General features: G+C 36.3%; 1 protein-coding gene across 1 annotated transcript; it reads right to left on the bottom strand.

Moving 5' to 3' along the window:
- Positions 1-457: 457 nt before the first annotated feature.
- LOC122082578 (endoglucanase 6-like) lies at positions 458-5,174 on the bottom strand. Its single transcript, XM_042650237.1, has 8 exons — positions 4,616-5,174; positions 4,128-4,340; positions 3,580-3,780; positions 3,183-3,272; positions 2,901-3,065; positions 1,783-2,067; positions 1,357-1,705; positions 458-1,270 (listed from the first exon to the last, which is right to left on the bottom strand). The coding sequence occupies exons 1-8, from the start codon at positions 4,835-4,837 to the stop codon at positions 918-920; spliced, it is 1,878 nt and encodes a 625-aa protein (XP_042506171.1). The 5' UTR covers positions 4,838-5,174; the 3' UTR covers positions 458-917.
- Positions 5,175-18,245: the final 13,071 nt, after the last annotated feature.

Raw genomic sequence — 18,245 nt, forward strand, 5'->3', positions numbered from 1 at the left:
TTTTTTCCCTTTCTTTTGCAATGATGTTTGTTCTTCAAAACATTATATTGAAACACACAGCCATTAATTTGTTTTGAAAATTATTCCATGTGGAAATTAAAATGGAGAACATGTCCTCCAGAAACCTCTATTGGAAAATACTGTTTGTGGGTGTCACTGGATTTTTTTTTTTTTTTTCCACCCTGGATGAGTGATAGAACAATTCTAACCATTGGATGTCTAGGATGTTGATTGAATTAGACTTTGAAATTTGACACATAATTGAAATAGACCATGTATTATCTATCAAACACTAATAATCATAATTCCATATGATATTTATCCAACCAATTCTGATTCATATTCCTCAAACAATCCATGATATACGATTTGCTTGTATGGCATTTTCACTTCTTCTCATCAGTGGTGTTATTGTTACTTGATATGGTAGTTGGAGGCAAAAAGATTAGAAGCTTCATGGCACAAAACATACTGTATTCATTTTGATTCATTTGGGAAGAAAAAGTTGTAAAGCTTACAACCAGTACACAGAAACCTGTGAACTTGTTTTAAATACAATAAAACAAAGACTCTAGAAATTGGTTGAGAGAACCTTTTCTCTCTCTCTCTCTCGCTAAGTAATGAGGTAGAGAAGAAAGAGGATGAGCACTCTTTTTTCTCTCTTCACTCTTTTCTCCCCTCTATTCCTCATTCTTATTACAGACACTAAGCTTTGGCTAAGACCCCTAATGGAAAATCCCACATAAAAGGAGGATTCATAATCTATGAACAAAAAAGATAAAAAAGGTCAACTACCCTTTAATCTTTATGGACTCTTCACTTCCCCATCTCACTGTACCTGCACAATTTCTTGCTTCTACAAGCACAGAACAAACAAGAAGAAATGACTCTTGTGAGTCTTCTTTCCTTCTCTCTCTCTAAAGCATTGTGTAACTTGAGACTGATACATCAGCTGCAGAAGTTGAATGGATATACACGAATTCGAGGCTCTTTCCGGCATCCAAAAATTTGAGCCATGATGGAAATCCATAAGCTTCACCGGATTTGGTGAGGCCCCAAAGTGGACCGTAGAGTTTTGATATGGAAAGCTTCAAATCCTTCACTGTCTTCCCTGATACATTGGTCACCACTGTAGAGTATCTATGGTAAGTTCTTCCCTTTGCGTTCCATGAAGCTGTTTCCTTTTGCTCGATTGTGAATGGAGCAGAAGACTTAACTGGAGAAGGAGCTGGATTTGGCTTCCTACCGACAGTCTTAGACGGAGTTGAAACTGTGGAGAGTAAACACATTCATGGTTAGTAAAAATCAAATTAGAAAAGAAGACGAAAATGGAGACGACGATGCAAAAGATTTTACCAGGTAATTGCTGATCGTAACCACCATAGCCACCGTGGAGTCGAGCCAAGACACCAAGAATGGGAGCATTGTTGTAGGTAGCGGGCTCTGTTTGCTCATAGTTATCTCTGTGATCGGCGAAGTCGTCATAAGCATCAGGGCCGCCAACGACGGCACCGGTCAAGAGATTTGGATCACTAGCCTTGCGACCGAACCATGTGCTATATCCACCACGGCAGCTAACAAAGCTTGGATTGACCTTAATGGAGACGATAGAGGATCCCCTGTGGTGAACCTGTTGTGGATAGTTGTTCCCATAGCCAACCATATAACTTGTGGCTCTTGGATTGTCTCCAAGTATGTAATCCACCTGCAATTTTCAACATTAATTTCAGATGGATCGAAACAGAGATACGAAATTAAACTAAAAAACTGTATCGAAATTACCTGAGATTTAGCGAAGTTGAGAAGATCAGAAGAGGAAGCAGAGCCGGCGAGACAAGAAACGGTTTTACGAGCGGAGGAGATGTAATCGGAGTAAGCAGTGAGGAGGAAAGAAGCGCTGGTGACGAATTGCATGTTGTTCCATCTTTGCCGGAAAAGGAGACCTCCCGGAGTCTTCTGCACATTCCGGCTTCCCTTTCCAAGGCAGGAACACATGAAGTACTCTGCTTTCTGCTGGTATTTCTCGAACACCGAAGCGTATTTTTGTCCCTTCCCTTCCATTAGGAACTACACAGTGGAAAGGAAACACAGAGTTAAGGCTCTGTTTGTCTGGATGAAATTTGAAAGAAAAGAAAAAACGAAAAACAAGAAAACATTCTAAATGTATGATCGTAAAATAAAATTCAAAATTAAGGAGAGAGATAGATACATAAATCAATCATTTGCATTAGAGATCATAATGCAATAGAAATCATAATGCAATGATTGATTTATGTATCTATCTCTCCTCTCAAATTTAAAATATTTTATTTTATATTTTTTTCTTTTCTTAGTAACCAAACATACTTAAGGATTTCAAAATTTGAGACCAATCAAATTCCGATTCTGACCAATGTAGTTCCACCGATTCCTGTACAGAAACTAGGGTCATAACATGTTTTAGCTGATTTCTCACCGATTCTGAACCAGATCCCAATTTTAGATTTTTTACATCCATTTGGATCAGGTTTGTAGCATGCGCTACAGGGATGAGAGCCCTTGGACACACAGCCTAAAGTGCTCGCCGTTCTTAGATCTGTGTTACACGCTGTGTCGCACAATATTGGATCTAAGACCCCAATAGACTGCATTCCAAATGCCAAGAAAATTGAGAACCAATGATTAAAAACCCAAAATTAGGATCAGTCCAAATGATACAGAATCAATAGGAATCTACTTAAAAGCACCATTAAACCCTAATTTTCGTAAAGAATCAACCTGAGCTAAATCGATCAATTTCTTTTTTGGTAAATCATAGGGAAAGAATTTTTTTTTTCCCTGTGTTTCATACACAAACAAAGAGAATAATCAAATACACTAATTCCAAAAGAAGGGTTGGAGATTGATTCCATTGATTTTACCTTGGAAACAAGCACTTGGGCACCGGCATACTTGACATCCCATCCAAATTCGGTCATGGCCCAACCGGTCCCACCAAGGGAATCACCGTTTTGTCCTAAGTAGTCCAAGTAATATTCCTCATTGGTTGCTTGATACAACCACGCAGCAGACCATAGCAACTCATCCTGCACAACCAACAAGAATCACCACCATCCACTCCGTCAATCATCAAACATCAGAAGCCAAACGAGATTATAATTTCAACTACTAGATCAAATAGATTCCAAATAAAAGGTACATACAGCGTAACCACTATAAGATTGATAGTACTTGCGCGCCACCGTGATGCTACTGTCGTATTTACCCCTGTATTTATCCGCAAATTCGAAAAGCTGCATTTGAATTGGAGATTAAATTCTGTTAAAAGTTTGGGTATTTACGGAACATAAAAATTGCTTATCCTAATGGGAAAACAAGGGTATTTCCGTCAATAGTTAATTTAACGCGTTTTGACGATCCAGATCCTCATTGAAGTACGGATCCAGACAGACGGTTCAGAAACGCGATCCGTGAGAACCGGAAGCGGCTACCCAGTACCCAGCATCCCCATCCCCGGCCTTCACCGGACTTTGGCCGGAAACTTTTCTCCGGCGTAAGAGGATAAAGAAACTATGGAGTAGTGGAGAATGGAGATTGGACCTGCTTAGCGTGGGTGAGGAGTTCATTGGCGTAAGAGGGATCAGAATGGCTGAAGACGAGTGAAGCCGCAGCCATTGCCGCTGCAGTTTCTCCGGCGAGATCAGATCCAGGGTTGTTAACGTCGATCTTGTAAGCTTGACGATCCGTCGTCATATCTTCCGGCCGTTGCCAGCAGTAATGGTCAGTGTTCCCATCTCCCACCTATTAAATTATCAATAATAATCACCATCAACAGTCAGCATCAACCATGTTCCAACCCCCAACTGAGAATATAGCTACTGAACTAAATAATATAATAAAAATAAGAGCTTTCAGTTTCAGAATCTCAGATTTTAAGTGGAAAATTGGAACTGAACCATCCCAGTAAAATCAAATCTTCTTATCTGTAACGAATTTAAGAAAATAATAATTGTGGTAGCTGAAGCTCTGAGGAAGAATTAAATTTTCCCTTGTGAAGGTTTTCTGGGGAGAATTTACTTGAAAATGAAAAATCTTCTGAAAAGGTAAGAGGAAACAGATATGGAAGATTAATAGATGCAACAACCCACCTCTCCGTACAAAACATAAGGTTGTGGGTGAGCTTTAATGAGGTAGTCAGTTCCCCATTTGACAGCTTCCATGGCATGACCAAGCTCTCCACTTGCAGCCATTTGCTTCCTGTACTCTACTATGCTCCAGGACATCATTGTTATGGTGAAGGCCATGGGAAGTCCAAACTTCACATTGTCCCCTGCATCATAGTAGCCTCCAACCAGATCCACCTGAAATACAAGAATTTAGAAGATGATAAGAACTTTTACTGGAGAAGTAATTTGATCTACAATGAGATATTAAGCTAGAACTGTTCCCAGAAAGAATCCAGAATTGAGTCTTCCTGAGATGTATTTGCAGAAAATGGATAACATGAAAGGGTTAGTTGGAAAACAGATTATTCCAAGCTGAAAAATTAAATAATAAAGGCCTTTTTCTGCAAAGCCATTTGGATTATAAGCAATGAAAAGACTGAAATAAGTTCTAAGATGGAACCAGAGCTTACTCCATTAATCTTCCCATCGCGCAGACCAGAATCAGCTCTCCACGTAACTCTCTGGTTACTGGGAAGGTACCCAGACCTCTGAGCCTCAAAGAAGAGAATGCTTTTACTCAAAGCCTGGCTATAGTCATGCCCCGCCAGAACACAAGGAAGCCAAACAAGCAGTACTTGCAGAAGCAGAGGAGCCATGAAAGTGAGTCTCAGAAACCTTCCGAAGTAATCCATACTCAAAAATTTCAACTTTCAGGTATAAATAGCAAAACCCAAATGCAGATTGGAATACAGATCTGCTCTGCAATAAAAACTAAAACAGATCTGTTCTGCAACAAAAACTAAAACAAAATGGAAAAGGAATTATAAAACGTCCCAAGATAAACCCATTTGTTCCCTTCAAAAGTCCACCAACAGTGGTAGATTGATTTGGAGCAATGGCAATGTTGGTCTGGTTTATCAGCTAAACCCACCGAGAAAGAAGAGGAACAGAGCTTCCGGGAGAGAAACAGGGGTGAGAGGGTGGAGAAATGGGAAGAACTCAATCCTCTATATAAGGAGGGAAGGATGGTCCCCCAGACTGGCCAAAGCTCAGAAACTTGGCAGAGATTGATAAATGTTTATGTTTTCCCTTAAATTAAAATTTAAAATTTAAATTTCCCAAAATCTTATGCATTTTCTTTTCGAGGGGCCGAAAACGATTGAGAGAACAGAGTCATGTGGTCGATTGTGTATTTGCTGGAAAGGGTCGGTGTGTTTTCAATTAGGTCTTCCTTGAGAATTCACTGTTACTTATGGTCCTACACTCCCACTTATTATGAGAACTAAATTTTCCGTTAAAATCTGAGAGGGTTAACTGAGCCTTTCCCAAAAAAAAAATTGAATGAGAGAGAGAGAGAGAGAGAGAGAGAGAGAGAGAGAGAGAGAGAGAGAGAGAGAGAGAGGATACTAGTGTAACTTCCGTGGTCAGTTTAGAGAATATTTTTTTCTTTAATCCTTCTTACATAAGAAAAAAGGATAGGGATACATTAAGAGACACATAGGGGTGAAATGACTGCCAGGCATCCTTATGAAAGCTGAAAATGTCCATCATATTGATGTTTTCATGTGTGTTTTCATTGGCTTTCACATTAGTATAGAGTCATGCTTCGAACTCTTCCCTTTATTTAATTTTGAGGGTGCGATTTTCATGCAAGCGGCATGGAAGAGTGAAATGATTTTATATATTTAACGGTTTCAATTTAGAATTGAAATTGAAAATCAAAATAAAATTGGCCATTTGAGTCCGGATAAACCAAACCCAAAAAGTTGGTTTGGTTCATTTCTAGTTTTGAAAAATGTAATTCATTCCATTCTGTTTGGTTTTGGTTTTGGTTTTGGTTTTGATTTTAGATTAATAATCATCGATTTGAACCAAATCCAACCAAAGAAAGTATAATTGTATAAAACAAATCTAACAGAACCCAAACCATATTAAACCCTATAGTCACGTGTCTTTGTTGAGTTGTGTGTAAAATTGCTTATTATAGGTTTCATTCATTGAGTTGTGTAAAAAAGATTGAAAGACACTGGATTTGATATCATGGGAATGTATCTTCATGAGGTTTTAATTTATTTCTCAACTTTATTTGGTTCGAGTATGTTATTTCCACTTAAATCGAATTTTAAACCAAGACTTTGTACATATTGAATGAATTGGACTACAAAAAACTAACAGAGAGATTGAACGATATAGTTTTCCCAAGGAGTGGTAGTGGAGTCTTCCAAGAGTAGAAGAGGTGGAGTCTTTTGAGTGAGTGGAGGTCTCCAAAGAGGTGAAATCTTCAAGAAGGTAGAAACTCAAGAAGATGGAGTTTCAAGAGAAGAAGAAGAGCCCTATAAAAAGAAAGAGGTGTCTAACCCAAAATGTGAGGAAAGGAGTTAAGAGAATAGTGTATCCAAAGAGAGCTCAAGTTTGAGAATCAAACTGCAAAAATTGTATTCTTTTTTAGATTCTAATAGAAGTTTGAACTCAACTAGTAGGCATAGGCAGTTTTGCTGAACCACATAAATTTCTTTTTTCTTGTGAATATGTGCATGTTTTATTTCTTGTGCTCATTGTTTCTATATGTACATTTGGGTAATGTGTGGCCCTTGTACCAACACGGAGGCCAATGAGAACACCTGCATAGGTATCAATAAAAAATTTTTGATTTCATAATCATAGGACGGTAATTTTACGTGAGCCTCACCCCTCCCAACCTGACAACTTTCTCTTTTTGATATATATATATATATATATATTTATATTTATATATTTTTCACAATTATGTACAACTATATAGTTTTAGGGAGGAGGAACTCTATCTGTCTAGTGTTCTCCCCTGCCCATCACACACAACTCCTAAATTTAAAGGGGCAATAACGTCTTTCACAGCCCTAATATAATAATTTATCGGGCATGTTGTCATGCATTGCTTCCACCCCTAACACTGGCCTATGGCCTTTTCCTTAATTTTGGATAGAGAAGTTGTGTTTTTACCGAAAAAACAGATAGAGAAGTTGTGCACGGTTTAACCGTTTAAACAACACTTGAGTTGAAACTTACCTAACCAGGTTAACGGGGAGGAAAAAATAATTATTGCAGAGCCTAAGAAAAATAATACATAAATAAAGGGCTCAAGGCTCAATGGAAATTCTCTCTATGTTCACATTTGAAGTACCAAAGTACCCCAAGTTCAGGATTTTAATCCAAACATATCCTTAGCCATTGACACTTCACTACCGAGCATCAAACTCAGTTGGTCTCCGGACTCTCCCCTCTCCATCGAGGTTTTAAAATTTGGGATCGGTGTCTTATTCTTAACCGATACTGATTCGGTATCAGTATTGATTGGGATCGACTTAGATTGAATAATTTATAGGTTTCTTTTTTTTTCTTTTTTTTTTAATTAGTGTAAATCAATATTGGGGATCGATTTTGACTGATATTAATACAATCGGGATAATTCTAATCAATTCGATCCAATTTTTAAAATCATGGTCTCCATGAACCTATGGTTGCCTCTTGTTTGATGCCATCTACCATGAAAGCAATTGATTATGGCAGATGGCTTTCTTATGATTTTATCGGGAAAAAGAACTTCGTTAATGTGACATAGAAAATGCCCATATACATCAAAGATGTTTACATTTATACTCTCATTAGCCTATGCATTTGACATATTTTGCACCAGACCACAAAAATCTTTCACTGGAGTTTATATTGAAAGCAATTATGTTTTTAAAAAATAATTTTGAAAGGGTATTTTTGATATTTTGAGATAAAAATGTCTTATATAGACCTTAGTGGCCCGAGAGAAAAGAAATCCTAAGGGATAGGGAGTTGGGGATCCCACACTTTTGAATTGTTCAAAGAAAGGCACAAGCACTACTTGAAATGCAAATGCTACATGAGCACATAAAGAAGAGAAAAAGTACATGCACCCATAAATTGGCAAAAATTCCCTAATTTGTGTAAGCAAGATTTTTTTATTTATAGAAAAGAAAAAATGTAAGCAGGGTCTTAGATATTGGTCTTGGATCGGATTTATTAAGATCGTGGATATCAATATCGATACCCAATGGTTTTTAGATTGATAAATGATACACAAATGGTATGGATAGAGGGTATAATTGTCAAAAAGAACAACAATCATAATCTTATCCCAACTGAATGGGATCGGCTACATGGATCCAATATGGAAAATAGAACCATAAGAGTAAAGATATTAAATATTGATATCTTTAAGGGCAAAACTGTCCGATACAATTGATATTGATTGATATTGTTACTTAAAACCACGAGAGTAAAGAAATTAATTATCAGTCCAAACTGATTAGATCAACCGAAATTGATTGACTAAGTCCAGATCAAATCTTTATTGGTTTTGTTTCAGATTAGGGCTTTATGAAACGAATAAAAATTAAAATCAGAAATTATATCGAACTGAATAAAAAAAACCGAGACCAAACCAATAAGATTAACTATTCATATTTTTGATATAGTAATAACAAGTTGTGTTAACTATTGCAATTAGTTTTGGTGTGTGATTCCACCTAAATTGGGTGTGTGCTTCCACCTAAATTTTAAACTAATTACTAAGAAATATCCATACATTTAGGTGAGCATGCATGAATGACAACTTCCTTGGTTGTTCTTATTTATATATCATAAATCGCTCTAACTTGTGAGCTGAATATATCTCTAACCATTTGGTTTTGAATATTTTACAAATGCTGTAGGACTCATTGGTTGAGATTGAAAGATTAGTACCCAACCCCAATACAAGGAGTTCCATTTTTATTTTGGTGCAAGAGCTCCAGGCCCCCAACCCCCACAGAAGGAGGGTTTTTGATAGATGGGAAACTAGAGTAGTGAAACATTTGACCCACATGCTGCAATTAACCATCTCTCTCTCTCTAAATTCCTAGTGTTATTGTGTATGTGACGATAAGGAATTAGGTTAAAAAAACCCAAGTGATAACGTAGTTGATGAGCAACGAACTTGGTACGAGCCATAAATTCGGATGTCCTAAGTTTGACTCCCACTAGGTATACCTTGGGCCACTCACACGGGGGTGTTTAGTGCTCTTCACTACTTTTTGTGAAAATTGAATGGTTTTCATTCAACCCCGGTATGACTCGGTCCATACAATTGTGGGATCAATATAGACCTGTGGGACTAGTCAGTCCAAAAGCCTGGATATCGATCATTAACAAAAAAACAAAAAGAATTAGGTTCAAAATTAATCCCACAATTATCCATGGCAAAGATTTTGTTAACTGTTCCTTTTTTTTTTTTTTTTAGATTTCTCTCAACATGGAATCCTGGAACAAAATCCATTCTAATACCATGTAAATATTCAATTCAAAAGTTTAACTATTGAATGGAAGAATTCACAATTGTATGAGGTGCCAGGCAGAAAAGTCTCAACATCTCCGGTGTAACTGATGTGGGACTATTCTCCACACAAATAGTGTCTATTAAAATACATGTTAAAATTTAAACACAAAATTTCAGTTACATAACTCTAAGATGTCCATGAAATTTGGATGGCTATAAACGCTTAATTAAGTGACAGGAAAGGCCAAAAATTTCAACAAATTAAGTTGCATTTCAACTTTTTTTTATTCTGATTTTCTCTAATTTACGGATTTATGTTTTTGGACAATATCTGGTACTTTCATGGGGGGAACAGATTGAATGAGATAGCAGACTTTATGCAACCACCCCCATCTTTTTTTTTTTTTTTGGTAAGGTGGCAAGCCATCCCCATCAATGAGAGTAAAGATATAAGCTTTTTTTTTTTTTTCTGAAATGTTTGAAAGTGCAGTGGAAACTGGAAGTAAGGATTTTGGAATATGATTCGAAGATTAAGATTTGGAAAGTGAGATTTTAATCCAATCTAAGTCTACGAAATGGGATCCAAGTGACAAGAAATGAAGAAGGGGAAAAGAAGCTTTTTAGTGGTGTTTGGTTGGTAGTAAAGACAAAAAATAGTTAAAAAAAAAAAAAAAAAGTAACACCGGAGCGAGGATTCCTTCTACGTTTTTTCACATAATGAGTTATGGGGCTTATATTGGCACATTTTTTTTCAATTTTCACATTAAATATGGCTTCCCTTATGAATTGATCTTGTCTTCTCATGATGTGATTTTTATTCTCCGAAGTTTGGAAAAAGAAGATTTTCCATTATAGAGTTGTGAGAAAACTCTCCCGACAAAAAAGGAGGAGGATTTTCTCAATGTAACCAAGCTCCGATTATATAGAACTCTCACTAACAAATCAGCATGACTGTATTACCTATCTATTTGATCTTGTATGATAAGAGGTATTTTTAGTATGGATGAGACTTTTGTACGATGCCGATGTGCTAGACACTAGCGGTGTACACCAATGAGTATGGAATAGAGGACAAGTGGTAATCCAGTGTGGCATGCTCAATTTTTTCTCGTCCAGTATTTTAAATTAACGTCATAGTGACATTTGTCTTTTCTTCTCTTTTTTTTTTTTTTAAATAATTAACTATTCAATCAATAATTTTGTTTTTATTTTTTTTTTAATAATCGACTACTAAGGTCAATAACTTTTAAGTGTTTTTTACACAACACATAGTCTTAGAGCAGAACTGTTCTTGCTAAGACCTTAGAGTCGTATCAAAGTAAGCAGATGAGACCGTTGCCCTTAAATAGTCAGGTTAGGTTTATCTTAGAAGTCTTGTTTAACATGTGTTTACCAAATTAATTAACTGTGTTTAACATCCAATTAGGTGCTAGCGTAGTTAGTTTTGAAGGCATGGACAGTACTAAGCTAATGGCTAATGGCCACTGCTACTCCTAAATATTCCTCAGTCCTCACAGTCCAAATATATAGTCTGTCTCGGATGGATGGCCAGAGAGACCCGCAAGTCTCGCCTATCTGATAATATATGATTCTATCCTTGTCGTCAACGCCCTTATGGACACGTTCAGCGCTTTCAGGCCTGAAGAGAAACCCAACTCTCTTAATCCTATTAAGGGAATTATTGAGATTAGGAAGATTGAGATTAACAATAGAGAGAAAAAAATTTAATGATTCAATGATAAAATAATAGAGTTGAAGGCCATGCACTATGTTACGATCCTATATCAGTTTATTGGGGTTGATTTCATATCGATTTTCTATGGGAATTGATGTAGGTTGATATAATATTGGGTCCCCTCACCTTGTAAGCCAGCTTATTCCAAGACTATAACATACACAGTTGTAGGGATCATGGTTTCAAGTATCAACATCAAATCAGCCTTATTGGCGGTATCATATTGATATCGATTGAGATCGATATCAATATGATGTGTTCAATTTTCTCGCAGAGTCAGTCTCAATTTTCTTGCATATTTGTTAATTGTAGTAAGAAAAACATATACACCCCTGACCCTCCTCTGACTAAATGTGTGGGAGAGAGGACTTGCACATAAAAACTCCATTATTGAACTGCATGCTACTAGTGGTACACGGTCACTTGAGCAAGTCATGTGTCTAATTTTCTAGTCCATTTGTTAATCACAACAAGAAATCAAAGTTACCTCATTTATTATCTTTTAAATATTTGTTGATTGTAGCAAGAAAAAATGAATCCAACACGAAATTGTGCCCTTGACCCTGCATTTCTACTAGTACTACCTGAGGAAGTCGATCATGTGTCCAATTTTCTACACAAAAATTGGAGTCATCTCAAATTTTCTTGCATTTTTTTGTTAATTGTAGTAAGAAACGTAATGATCCAATGATAGAATAAGTACTCCCACTTCGCATCTCTCTCTCTCTCTCTCTCAATGGAATTGAAATGTGCACTGACTTATTCGATCTCGATTTTATTTTTTTGAAACCTTAGTCTTAGCCCAAATTATCAAAATCGTCTATAGTGAGGCAGTGAAGTGCAGTGATCATCCAACAGTTGGAATGCATGATCGGGCCCTCCCAACTTTTGAAGGTTCATTGTACCTCACCACTCACTGCAGACAATTTGAACTCTAACCCAAAACCGACAACCAAACAAAGAGCATCATTTTCTTAGCTTTAATTTCCATACCCAATTTTTTTTTTTTTTTTTTTAAATGGATATCCCTTTAAGTAAATCCCACGGACTTTTAGTGTTTTGTCATCGCAGATTTACACGTACTTATAATTTGTTTTGTTTAATTTAATTGTAATATTAAATAGGTGATGGTAATTTCCTAATTAATATTCTATTTTTTTTAGTAAATTAATTAATATTCTAATGTGCCATATAAAAAAGAGAAAAGAGAAATGCAAGTCAAAAAGAGCATTGAAAGGTCGAGTTGGCCCCACCTATACACCACAGAGAACCGCCTTTATTCCTTCTCAACCGCAATCAACGGCCTTCTTCTAGGCGGGAATTTTTTTTTTTTTTAAAAGTTGTCCTCCTTGTCCTTTCTTGACTCTCGTCGTCTCCATCACTCTTTTAAAAATGATAATTAAATTGGTCAAATCAGCCGATTTAAGTTAGAAGAAATAAATCATTTTTCTCATCTGCGATCGATTTCATTCTGTTTCTAGGGTTCAAATTTGCAATTGATTTTAAGAATCAGAATCGGATCGATTGAATCAATCAATTTGGATCAGATTTTACCTATACAAATCTCAATTCGCACCTAGGGGTGTCAAACGGTGCAGTTTTGATTATTTGGCTTGGTTCCGATTCGATTTATATTTTGATAAGGTAAAATCAAAACCACATCAGATAGGAATATGGTGAAATCAGAATCGTTTTCATCTAGTTTCGGTTTTAACGATTTTTAATTGTTTTTTGTTATTCGATTTACAATCGATTTACATGGGGTTAATAGTGTCGTTTTAAAAAATGGTTTGCATCTTACAACTAACGTAAATCCTACATATATTAAATTTCCTAAAGAGTTAAGACAATATACATTTATTTTGCCAAAGACAATATACTTTCTATGTAAAAGACTACACATATTATAATTAATTAATTATGATCCTATAATTAGAAAATCAACAAGTGTCATTGTGTGAAAGTGAAGCTCCCTTCTCGGTTAGTATTTTGTTTTTTTTTCCTCCCATTTTTTCGTAGAGACCCATCGAAATTCAAAACATTTTAAGTCTTTAATACTAGGTTCCGGTTAACCATCGATTTTTTGGTTCGGTTTGATTCTGAACCGAAATTATGGCCTATAAAACCAAAACCATATCAATTTACTATTGTGCAATTCGGTTTGGTTATAACCGGTCGGTTTCGATTCTGATAAATGGTTTCAGTTATATATTGACACCCTTATTCTCACCATTCCAAATCGGCCGATTTTCCGTTGTGTTCCTTAAGTCCAGGTCAATTTTGGCCAATTTTTACCTCTTCTTATTCGGATCATGGTTTTTGAGATCAGAATCGTGTTGAATCAAAAGAGAGGAGTGGTTCGAAAACATTCTACTCAAGTGAAGAATATCTGATTTGCAAACGATTAAAAAAGATTATATCTAGTCTTGCTCAAATACAGCATAGACCAGCTTGGTTAGTTGGCAACACACATGATGGAGTCACAATCCAACACTTTGTTCGATCACTTCAGTTACGTTCTTCTTGACTTTGTCCACATTCAGTAGCAGCTTGTTGGTGTCCCTTCAAGTCAAGAACTTCAGCAATATGTAGTTATCCTCGCGGAAGTTTTTTACACTACTCTAATAAACATCAAATGGCAAATGTTTTTTTTTTTTTTTTTTTTTTTTTTTTTTTTTTTTGTAGATCTTATTTTAATGGAAACTTGATGAGTCAATTCACCTACACGTCTTGCTTTTACTGTTATATTGAGGGTTACTCTACGACTCTACATATTACTTGATGTATAACAAATAGTGGATTTGATTCTGTATTTTATTAGATCTTTTTCACAGCTTGATAGATAATTTGACAAGCCAATAAATTTTTTTTTCCTGTTTCAGAATATGGTTAGCCATCATGTTAACCAATCTACTACAATCAATTAGATCAAATTTTGCAATTTTTTGTTTAGGAGTACCTCGATGTGACATGAGCATGAAAGAGGTTAAAGAATCAGTTATCATTTTGAAATAATCGATTTCCACTATGTTTTTAGCTAGGGTTTAGATTGATTCTGATTGATTCCAATCGATTCAATGAACCCTACCCCTGTCGCCACCGGCTTGTCTGTAGTAAGAAAATTTGTGGAATAAGCTAATATATGTCGAATGGTGTTGGATGAAGAAGAGCACTAATCTCACATGAAGTTAAGAAAATAGAGAATCAAACCTAAAGCCATAGCTACTTAAAAGTCCTAAAGTGTTGCTTGGGTTTAATTAATTAATTAGATCGCCTAATCCTCTTTCCATTTTTTTCGAATATCTCTTTCACTTTTTCCATTTTTAGAAAGGAAAATTTTTTTCTTGGTACCATATGCAAGTGCACTTTTCTTCTTTGATCGAGAAGGCAGCCAACTTTCTTAGTTTTCACATCTAAGAAACGTTCACATTATATTGGAGAAATAGTAGGGATTAGTGTAGCTTTTGTCTAAGGTTTTAAAACCTAGAATTGTGTATGGAATCAATGTCTCTCAAATTCAATGGTTTGCAAAATGTTATGGGTATGATGTCTTGTATTGCATCACAGTTTAATTCAAGGAGTATTGGTGCAGACCCCCAAATAATAACAGCCCTGCTATTTCTCTGTAAGCAATCTGAGAGAGGTGTGAGAATAAGAGTTGTAACATATTCTTCATTGATAGTGAAGCAGGATCTCATCTCACCAAGGATGTAAACAATCTTATCGAACCTCATAAATCTATGAACATTGTTTGTTCTTATTTTTCCCATTACTTCTCTACATCGTTTTAGGGTAGCGTTTCAATAACAAAAAGCCATATAAGGATCAGTATCGATCTCAGTCAATACTGAAACTAATACTGTTACAGACCAGCTATATTATGTCAAATCGGATAGTTTTGCCCCTCAATTTGGGTTAAATGATTTTTTTTTAATATATTTAGTCAAATTAAAATTATTCCACTGATACAAGTTCGGATAGGTATTGATATGGAGCACTCTAAAAGTGAGATCACTCTCTAATCCCTAGACTAAGGAGAAGAATCCTATCCTAAGAAGATTTAGGATACATGTTTCAATATATGGTATGCATCGCCAAATCCATCCAACCATTGGATGATTAATTGGGCGGCCTAATAATTGGAAAGATGTTTTTCCCTATCAAACGTTCTTCAAAACTGTTTCCTCAATAAAAGGGAATTTTAGACCCTGGAGTCTGGACTCCAAAGAGTGTCCACTATTGTCCACTTGTGTCCAATTGCAGCGCATTAAGAGGAAAAGTATCCCTTCATTTTGTCTCTTATGTTGTCCATAAAGCAGGTAAGCCTTGTTTCATGGAGTTTCAACAAACTTGTCACTTGTTTGCCACTCAGAATTTAGAAATTTTGAAATTTTGAAATTTTGAATACTGATGTTTGATCGGTTGGGACTTAGGATTAGGTCAACCCAGGATTAAGTCGAGGTTAGAAGTTGGAACTGGTCAACATGAGCCCAGGACATACTGATGTGGATTGGGAACTAATTACTCTATTTGAGCCATTCTGTTTTGAGTATTATATAAACAAAGGCTCTAGCACTCATTTGGGTGGTATGGTAAGATTAGTTAATGAATTTCTATGCTTTTGACAAAATAAATAAATAAATATAATTTTTTTTCTTTGGTAAAAGCCAATTAGAAACATGAATTACACGAGGCTAGAAGTCAGAAGTGATTTTCAATTTAATTAAAAAAAAAAAGGAATTTAGTCAAACTATTTTCCACGTTATTGATAGAGTCAACCAATGGGATGGGTAGAAGTAGGGATGTCAATTGGGCAGTTTCGGTCGGTTTTTGTTGATTTGAATCGGTTTCGGTTCAAGAATGTATGAGTCCAAAATCAAACCATTAAAAATTTTGGTTTACGGTCGGTTTCAGTTTCGGTTTGGTTTGATTTTGGTTTAATTCGATTTTTTAGTATCGGGTTACTAACGGTTTAGTTTGGGTCTTTTCACATACTCACAAAATAAAAATAAACCAAATGCATTCATCCATGATTGGATATGATGATCCAAACAAACATAAAAAAGAAAAAGACACAAAAGCCCCACAAATTGACATTAATTGATGAGAGCTTTAGAAACACTCCCCTTATTTTCAAAGAAAGTGGTAGAAAGACATACTACAGAGAAGAAAAAGAAGAAGAAGAAGAAGAAGAAAGAAGCACAACCGCACAATTCCAAAATTTTCAACCGCTAAAGTGGACTTGGACTCTTGGTCTTGTCTTGGAGAATGAAATATATTAATTCATTAATTATTGAGTGACAAAAGGCTGCAACTCCAAAGAGACGGATATATAGTATAGGACTATAGGTGTCAAATAGGATTATAATTTTCAACCAATTATCAGGTTGATCGGTCGGTCCCATTGGGTGCCCATCGGGTTAACACGAACAGAACCAAAACCAATAACTTCTAATGCCCCTGATCCGAAACCAATCCAATAAGCCCTCGGTTCGGCTCGGTCTAGATTTTTTCAATTGGTTTCGATCGGTCTTATTGTTGTTTTATGGTTGTCCTTATTGGCAACTCGGCCACGTGGCGGTGATGATGTGACCAGTTTGGGTGACGTGTATGAAAATGATGACATGGTAGTGTCCAGTGTCACCGATGAGATAATAGAGCAGCTTGGTATGCATGGAGTGGTTTAATACATCATCAATAGGTGGTGCAGGTTTCTGGGTCAAAACTGGCAAAATTGGCCTATTTACGATCGAAGACATTTTTTATAGTGAAAATGACATTTTTGGAAGATCTATTCTTCATGAAAAAGATAGATTGTAATTTACCTAGTCCAGTGCATTTGATTTCGTCACATTCCGATATCGTATGAAGAAGTTACGGCATTTGTCGCAGTCGAGGGCAGTTTCGGCATTGAAGATGAATTTTTTAAAGGAAGTGTTCTACATGTAACAATACAACAAAAATATAATCTTTCCAACGGTTTTGATTTCATCGCATTCCGATTCCGTATGAGAAAAATACGTCATTGGAAAGGTGTAGGGGCATTTTGGTATTTTTACATGGATGATTCAGATGATTGAGTCTTCTGAAAAGTCGTAGAGCATCCAGTTACGATTCCAACGCACTTCATTTCATATCGATCGGATATTGTATGAAAAAGTTATAAGTGTTTCTGTAAAGTCGGTTCGAAAATCCAAATTGAAAATCCATTAGTTGCTCTCGGTGTTGGGTGGATTTTTCGGAATTTATTTTTGAAATTCGAGGGGCTTTTGTGTAATTTAAACATTTTGAAGGTCTGAGTTGCAAGGGGTATTTAAGCACTGAAACATATGGAGGCAGGGGCTTGATTGTAATAAAGAGGAGTAAAGGGAAGGTAAATGGATGATCAAGATTCGACCACGTAGGCTTGATGCCCATCCAAAGGCTGCTGAGATTTTGGTGTGATATGGACGAGATAGATGCTTTCTCGTAAGATTTGATTGGTTAGATGCATAATTCTTGATGCACTGGCGCTACACTATATCGAGGTATGTTATTGTGTTTCGCAGGTGTATATAAGGTATAAAAATGATTCCGATCTTAATGATCTCATGAAATCTGATTAAAGCTATCATGGAAGATTCGGATCCAATGGTCAATATGCATTTTCACTTTTATGAGTGGGAGACAAGCTCCCTTAAAATCCGGAGCAGCAATCAATCATAGATCAACAACACTTCTGACGATGTCAGCACCTACGTCATGATGACGTCATCAAAATTCAAATCTAACGGTTTGGATCTATTGTCCGTTGGTTTAATCGGACGGCTTGGATTATAAGATCTTTTATATGAGATCTACGGTCAGATTTCGCCCCTGTTGCGCGCACCGCCGGTGTAGCCTACGCCACCCGTACGAAGATTCCATTTCAAGCTATCTCATTGTTCCAACTTCAAAATGTCATATCTCCCTCATTTTAAGTCGGATTTGGGTGAACCAAGTTGCAGCTTCTTCGTTTTTTCAAGCCCTACACCATGGAAGAAAGAAAAATGGGTTTTGAGTG

This window comes from Macadamia integrifolia, chromosome 6, assembly GCF_013358625.1.
Source record: "Macadamia integrifolia cultivar HAES 741 chromosome 6, SCU_Mint_v3, whole genome shotgun sequence".
NCBI lineage: Eukaryota > Viridiplantae > Streptophyta > Magnoliopsida > Proteales > Proteaceae > Macadamia > Macadamia integrifolia.